The sequence below is a fragment of the Polypterus senegalus genome, chromosome 2 (genome assembly GCF_016835505.1).
Source record: "Polypterus senegalus isolate Bchr_013 chromosome 2, ASM1683550v1, whole genome shotgun sequence".
In the NCBI taxonomy this organism is placed as follows: domain Eukaryota; kingdom Metazoa; phylum Chordata; class Cladistia; order Polypteriformes; family Polypteridae; genus Polypterus; species Polypterus senegalus.
This window is the reverse complement of record NC_053155.1, coordinates 320,206,670-320,215,109: the sequence shown is the minus strand read 5'-3', so window position 1 is coordinate 320,215,109 and position 8,440 is coordinate 320,206,670. Positions and strand designations below refer to the sequence as shown.

General features: G+C 42.8%; 1 protein-coding gene across 1 annotated transcript; it reads left to right on the top strand.

Annotated features, from left to right (window-relative positions):
* Positions 1-986: 986 nt before the first annotated feature.
* Positions 987-3,318, top strand: olig2 (oligodendrocyte lineage transcription factor 2). The gene is made up of 2 exons (XM_039745960.1): positions 987-1,092; positions 1,481-3,318. The coding sequence occupies exon 2, from the start codon at positions 1,506-1,508 to the stop codon at positions 2,310-2,312; it is 807 nt and encodes a 268-aa protein (XP_039601894.1). The 5' UTR covers positions 987-1,092; positions 1,481-1,505; the 3' UTR covers positions 2,313-3,318.
* Positions 3,319-8,440: the final 5,122 nt, after the last annotated feature.

Here is an 8,440-nt window from a genome sequence, read left to right as displayed (position 1 = left end):
AGGAGATATAAAGTAAGGGGTCTGAACCCACGGCCTCGGTATTTGAGGTCCAATGCCTTAACCACAGCGCCGCCTGCCTTTACCCAGAAAGGAGCGGGTCAAGTGATGGTGAAACCACACAACCCAGTAAAGCGCCTTTAATGAAGCGAGATTTTGAGGAGTGCTAAGTAGACTCTAAACATTTTGGTATTTAATGAAAGGAGAAATGAGACGATCGGGGTCTGCTTGTGTATTTTAAACGCAAAACTTGGAATTTGAGATTAGACAGCAACATAGCGGATTACATTGTAAGATCAGACGACTTTAATGCCAGCTATGGCGTTGCCGGGCACCTTGACTAATTGCTGAATGTAACAGCAGGCACCGCCGTGCCACAGTCAGATTATTTGCAACACACCAGCTAATGTTTTTTTTTTTCGTTCTTTTGCCATTCTGAACTTTTTTTCTTATAGATGGTGTCGTTTTTGAAGAAGTCAGTAGGCTTCTTTGTGGCGTTTTGATGTGTTTGTGAAAGCACTTCAGAACTTGACGGTGATGGACTTCAACTACTTGGAAGTGAGTGGAGGATTTCTACGAGCAGCAGCAGCAGCAGATCGTGCGGCTATATGGGAGGGCTGCGGTTTGTTTGGTCTGCGCTTTGCTAAGCAAGCCCCTAACCCAAACCCCCGCCTACAAGACACACACACACACACAGCCCCCACGGAAGCAGATGTTCTCCCCCCGGCCCCCCTTCCCCTGAGTCGTCCGTAACTTGTGTTTTGGTAGCTTTTTTTTTTTTTTTTCCTTCACTACTTTGCCCCCTCGACCACCACTAGCAGTACCATTGGCGGAGTGTGTCCTATTCAATTCATTGAGCTTTACTTCTTTGTAATGACATCAGATTTGCCGACCCCCTCTTTTTTCTGCTCAGTAGTTGCTTATTGGTCCATCAGCCCCTCCGTTAGAGACAATAACATTCTTCCCAGGCTTCCTCTCATTGTTGACGTGCCTATAAAAAGCCTTCTTGTGCGCTTCATAGGCTGTCATATCACTTAGCGGCGTTAGCGGACGATTCTGTGACAAGTCCTCCCGTGCAGCGCAGCACCGCTCCGAGTAAGTCCTCTCTCTTCTCCTGTCACTCCGGGCTTTTCTCCTAACGACCCCCTTAACTTACTCCGGGAGTGTTTAGAAGTGCAGAGCGCGCCCTCTTCTTGTCTTAAATGGCGGACGCGCCGCTGTCCGAGGTGCTGCCGGTTACGCGTCTGGCGACACTCGCACTTTGGCCTCCAACCACCGTGTTAAACATTTCATGTTAATATTCTTTGTCGAGTTTATGTCTCCGTTAACTTCTTTTTATTTTTTGGGGTAGGTGGGTGGGGGGCTTGTTGTAATGGGGTGTCACGTTCGAGACTTGGACGGCTTAACTTGTAAAACGACCTTCAAGTTCGCCGGCCTTAACGGCTCACTTCTAACGTCCCTTCCCTTTCTGTTTTCTGCACAGGCTGTCGTTTACATCCACACTGAAGATGGACTCTGATGCCAGTTTAGTCTCCAGCAGGCCATCTTCTCCAGAGGTCGATGACATCTTCTTGTCTTCGGCGAGAAAAGCCAGCGGCTTCTCGGGCGCGGTGTCCTCCACGCAAAGCGACTCTCCTCCCGAAATGGGCAACGACATGAGGTCGTCGATGTCGGTGAGTCCAGGGGAGGACAGCCTCACTTTGAAAATGTTCTCCAAGAAGGACCGAAAGCTCCTGTCGGACACCGAGCTGCAGCAGATGAGGCTGAAGATCAACAGCCGGGAACGAAAGAGGATGCACGACTTGAACATCGCGATGGACGGCCTGAGAGAGGTGATGCCCTACGCGCACGGGCCTTCGGTCAGAAAACTCTCCAAAATCGCTACCCTGCTTTTGGCCCGAAACTACATCCTCATGCTCAGCAGTTCACTGGAAGAAATGAAGAGACTGGTCAGTGAGATCTATGGGGGCCACCACAGTGGATTTCACCCGTCAGCTTGCGGGGCCATGGCGCACACGGGACCTTTGCCGGGTCACCCGGCGTCTCACGCGGCGCATCAGGTGCATCACCCCATCATCCCGCCCTCTGTTTCCGCGGCTTCCCTCTCTGGACCGGCCATTTCCGGGGTGAGCTCCGTGAGACCCCACCACGGCCTCCTCAAGTCTCCGTCTGCGGGCGCGGGACCCCTAGGCAGCAGCTTTCAGCACTGGGGCGCTGGGATGCCCTGTCCGTGCAGCATGTGCCAGGTGCCACCTCCTCAGCTCTCCAGCATGTCCACAGTCACCCTGCCCAGACTGACCAGTGACACCAAATAAACACTTTCAGTGGTACCATGCAGTACTGGGGACTAACAGTGCTCGTCAATCGCAGGTGTTGTCGCAAGGAACTCTGAGACGAGTGACAGGAACTGACGTATTTAGAGACGTTTAAGAAATTCTATAAATTATATATATATCTATATATTTTTTTTTCCAAAATCAAAAACTTGGCACAAGTGCACTAGATGAGAATCGGACATGCACGAAAAATCATCGGAAGAGCGGTGGTCTTGTTGATTACTTCATGTTGGTTTTGTGAGTTATTTAGAAAGCAGCTTCTATAGGCAAACCGCTAATGGCTTCTTTAGGTTGCAGTAATGTTTATTTAAACTTTAATTAAGCTGCCTTTAAAAGAAAATAAAAAAACAAAAAAAACAAAAGACTAAAAGAAAAACAAAACTTGAATTCAAGAACGAAAATGGAGGTGCTGTGCTCGTGCAATGACTGACCGAGCGAGCGCCGAATTTCACGGACAACGAAAGCGGCTGAGCGGGAATCACTCGCGACCCCGGCACTGGGGGGACTTCTGAACATCACCTGCTGGACATCAACACTTGAAATGTGTGTCTGCAGATTTTTACGTTTATACCTTAAAGAGAGAAAAAGAGAAATGGAGAGAAGACAAAAAAAAAAAAAAAAAGAAGAAAAGACTTTATACGCTTCTCGATACATAAAGGGCCACTTAGAGATCCTGTTCTGGAGTTTTATTAAATTTGTAATAACGGACTGACCCGAGCCTTCATGACTTTATTTTACTGCTGTCCCTTAAAATCATTGTCACTTCTAACATTACCTTCTAAACTGCTTGACTGTCAGCGTCCAGTATTTGCCCCGTTAGTGTTGACTAAGTAAAGTAGAATTAAAACAAAATATGTCGATGTCACTGCCCGTTCGAAAGATTGACCTCCTCTTTATTTTTTATATCAAAAGCGAAATATTTATTTACAAGGAGGAATTCATGAATGTCGAACTGTTCAAATTTTAAATAAAATAAGCAAAGAAATCCTTGGTGTCCTTGTGTTGATTTGGAAATTAGCGCAACCTACGGAGACTCGCGCAGCGAAGAAAAGTCACAGAAAGAAAAGACACAAAAAAAAAAGACCAGCGAACCTGAGAGTGGGGGGTACTGCGGGCACAAAGGGGCACTGCCACAGTCGATGTCTGAAGTTAAGGGAGAAAGCATCGTGCAAGTTACAAGGCTTGGCTGTTCGTCTTTAGAATTACTGCTTCGGCTCAGTAAACAGCTGTAAGGATAGGAAAATTAAAATGAATAACAGCAGCTCTGGACTGCATAATAATAATAATAATAATAATAATAATAATAATAATAATAATAATAATAAATAAATAAATAAATAAATAAAAAAACTGGGATGATCCGCGACCCTGCGAATTGGCTCATATGCCGGTTTAATTATTATTATTATTATTATTATTATTATTATTATTATTATTATTATCACACCTGTTTGATAATAATAATAAGATCCAATTCAGAGTCGCGGGACCGTCCCGTTTTCTTCTTCTTCTTATTATTATTATTAAATTGCTAGCTGGGATCTCCTCCCGCTTGTCAGGATGAACATTTCAGCGATCTTGATGCAGTCGATCGGCGTCTTTCTGTTTATGTCGCATGTCACGTTTGTCTTCGCCTGCATGCCCGACTCTGGAGGTGCCCTGGCTGCCCATTACCACGGGTCACAGTGCTGACCGTTCCAAGCTACAGACGTCGTTTGCTGTCGGTAAGAGATGCCCCCCCACCACCCCCCCTTTATAGAATGGATAGTTTCAAGTCGCGCGATTCATTTGTTCTTTGTAAGGACTGTATGAGCGGCTTAGCGCTGCTGAAACAAGCAAAACAGAATAAAGACTTCGTTCAAAGTTAGATGCACGAACTTCTTTGAAACTGCAAACTAAACCGCACACGTTAGGCCCCTCTACACGCAGTTTTTCGTTTAATTTGATTATTATATTACATCACGTATTGCCGGGGACCACCGAATTGGATTAAGCGGGCTCTGCTCCAGCACGCAGCTCGCCTTCAGAATTTTAATGTGAACTTTATTTATTTACGATGCCCACCGCAGTCTCGGCTCATGTTGTTATTTACACACACGGACTTTGTATGACACATACATACATAACTACATACTTGAGCTAAGGTTATTTGGTTATACAGATATTGAAAAGTTTAGTAAAATCTTTAGAACTTTGATTTGTATTTAGATAACTGATAGCACTATTATAACAAGTCCACTTTTTTATTTTTTAATGAACGCATAACCACGTTCCTGCAGCAGCGCTTGAAATTCTTCCAAACTAAAGCCGGCTGCCAATTCTGAAGAGCGCATGCGCGCGGGCTCGGTGCGCTGAACTGCCGCTAAACCCCACGTCAGGACAGGCAAGAGGAGAAGTGCGGGGACTTCATGAAGGCACAAATCTGCCGGCAGGTCCAGTGAATGACGCCCGTGACTCAGCAGTGTTCGCCATTCCCGACGCGAGATTGGCGCTATGTGCACGTTTGTCGGTTTTATTCGGCGACTTCAGAAAGGCCGGCCGGCCTGACAGACAGACAGAGCGTAAAAAAAGCGCGTCAGGCTACATGTCAGGCAAATATGGGAGGTTAATTGGAAACATTAATAATTCATCAACAGATTTCCAGTGTATCATAATGAGATGTACACGAGGCGGTTGTCACTTTATTTAATGCATTATCGTATCTGTTTTAATGTGTGTGTGTGAGGGTGCTGTGCATGCGAGGTGTCGGGGAAGGGGCGGTGGACCACAGACATACAGCTTATTTCTTTTAATTCTAAGTACATGGGCACGTCAAATTAATAAACACTTTCAAATGAATGGCTCCGCTTTCTGACGCTACTTTCTCTACTACAGAGAAGCTGCACGCGCACATAACGCAGAACCGGCCGCTGATGTTGGCCGCAGTGCGCTACGGGCAGACAGACAGACAGACAGACAGACAGACAGATCCGATCATTTTAAGAAGTCCCTAATTTTCAATTCGAATACAATTACACTTATATTAACAGACACCGCTCTATGGAGACATTTACAATTTATATTTTTTCAACTCCTTTTATTTTACTAGGGACGCATTTTCTCTCCACAGTGGTTCATCACAGCGATGCCATCGACGAAACATTTTCAGTTCCCAAAAGAATCATCCACACAAAAGTACCAGAAATAAACTTCTTATTTAGAAATCTACCAGGTGCCCAAAGACTTCCAGATTTTTAAAAGACTCTCACTGCACACGATGACTCAGGCTAAGTGCAGATTGTCTTTATCTGTTAGTGTCTGCTTCATGGACATTAAAATTTGTTATGTCTGCATTCTTTTTAAAAAAAAGTAAAGAAAAATCAAAATGTAAAGAACAATCCCGGAATGAAAAAATCCTCACAGTCAAGTAAAGCGCCATCTAAGAACAAACGGTGTTTAAGTGTGCAGCTGGACAGACAGACAGGCAGGCGCTAGATAGATAGATAGATAGAAAGTCACTATATAATAGATAGATAGATAGATAGATAGATAGATAGATAGATAGATAGATAGATAGATAGATAGATAGATAGATAGATAGATAGATAGATAGTCACTATAAGATAGATAGATAGATAGATAGATAGATAGATAGATAGATAGATAGATAGATAGATAGATAGCACCATATAAAAGAAAGATAGATAGATAGATAGATAGATAGATAGATATAGATAGATAAATAGATAGATAGATAGATAGATAGATAGATAGATAGATAGATAGATAGATAGATAGAAAGTCACTATAAGATAGATAGACCGCATTGTTGTTTCTGCTCGACTGTTGTTTTTTTCCCTGTGCTTGCTGTTTATGACGCAATTTTTTATTTATTATTATTATTATTATAATATTATTATTATTATTATTATTATTATTATTACTGTTTATCAATATTAATTAAAAGCAAAGCTCAAGCAGAACCAGCGCGCATCCTCACCATGTTGAGATTTGGAGTTTCACGGCTCACTGACAGGGAGGAAGTTCTTCACCCCCTCCGTCTAGTTTACACCCCCCCTCCGCTCCCCCCACTTTGCTGATGTCCGAATTCCGCACCAACTGCGCAGCTCATCGGTGTGTCTAAATGGAGAGAATTATTTTGGGTTTTCTCTTCGTTTCGTAAAGCCTCAGCCCGATGCCGACGTTTTCAGCATTTCCCGGCCGCTTTCGCCCTCCTTCTGTGATTGAATTAATCATCTGCTTTAGGAGAGCAGAAGCGAATAATGCAGACACGGGTTCAAATCCACGCCCAAACGAACTCTACGAGTTATTTAATCTGCAAAGAAAAAAAAAGTAATTTTTTTTCCGATAACATTTTAACAAGGAAACGTTAGGCACGTAATAGCATATTTCGTTTTGTCATCACCGTGGTATAACCTTGTCGTGTTTTGGTTTTTGATGCCATTAGACTCTTGAAACGAGGGTCCTGAAACGGCTATTAGGGGGCCGTGTGGCTCCTTGTAGCTCCGTTGCTTGACATTTCATTCTGTGCTAACGTGATCGGTGCTTTGAGCTTTTTAAAGGAGGGGAACACGAAAATCTTTAATATAGAAAGCAGAATAACGACAGGAGATGTGCTAATGCAGGAACCCACTGTCATTTCACTTAAATCAGGGTCCTCTAGTCAAGGCGGTTTATGGAGTCCCCCACAGACCGACATGTCATTTTTGAAGTCTTCGTGTAGATGGATCTTTTGAGCACCAAACGGTTCCCCTGCGACGTCCCTGCTTTATTTTTGAGAGCGACGCGCCAATCAAGTTTGATTTAAAATCCAATTCAATGCAAAAGCACCCCTTCGACAAAATTGTTTTAGATTTATTTACAAGGTTTCACCCAAGGAAACTCCCTCCTAATTATCATTATTATCACAAATAGATTCATACATCAGCTTTATGATTAAATGCCATTGTTTTAGGATATGGCGCTCCCCTCACACAATCTGGAAAGCCGACTTTCCGAATTTGATTTACGGTTGTTCTAACTGTTCCTGAATCCAAATTATAACGGCTTTGGGTTTGTTTTTTTGATTTGCTTGTCTTGGTGACATTCACAGATCAATCGACTCAGGCCGGAAAGTACAAGGCGGCGTCCACATCTCATAAAGTCCTATGGCGCAACAGTAATCCTTAATCTAAAATAAATCTGAAAAGTGCATTTTAATGGCGCAATGTGAAAGTGAAAGGTTTAAAGAGGCAGCGAACAATCAAACGATTAGTAAAAAGAAACAGGAAACAAAGATCTTTAAACCAACAGCAGCACACAGCCATCGAAAATGGAAGGAGACTTGAACTCCATGGGAATAATCAAAGGGTATTTGACAAGGGGCTCCGAGGTGAGGTGAACACCGCCGGTTAGCTCGGTGCGTCTTCTGAGTCTGCGATCCAAACGCGTCACTCCGTTAACCGCACCTGCCGCCCGACTTCACCGCTGCAGCTTGGAGTGAATTTTGGGAATAACAGCTTTGTACGCCCATTTATTTATATACCTTTAATCAACCAATCAAACAAACAAATAAATACGTTAAAATATTTAGGGTAAAAAATAAATGTAAAATGCTGAATTGAAAATCATTAAAAAAAAAAAAAAAAAGATCCCCTAAATATTACACAATATACTTTTCAACAGCGGGATTTCGTTTGTTAGGGAATAACGTGAATTAATTCGCGACATTATTTCTGGAGTGGACCACCAGGCACGTCTGTGGCGCTTTGCGAGTGCGCGCTCCCGCAGGTTTGTCCGCTCCTTCAGCTCACGTCGCTTCATCTTCATTTAATCTCGCGCGTTTCGATGTTTAATCCCTTCATTGAAAAAGGTATCGGAATAAAGGGTAATAAAATAAGAATAATTGGTTATCAATGTTATACTGCTATTAAAATTTACAAAACAAACTCCATTGTCGAAATAATTTTATGAGTAATTTAATTGTAACAGTTAATAAAACTAAAGATTTATGCAAAAGAAACATACGTGTCTTTAATGCAAACATTGTAACCAAATTGTTACACTTGAAATGAATGCTTTTCGTTTAACTCGTATGTTCCAAAGTTAAAATATTAGATATATTTTAT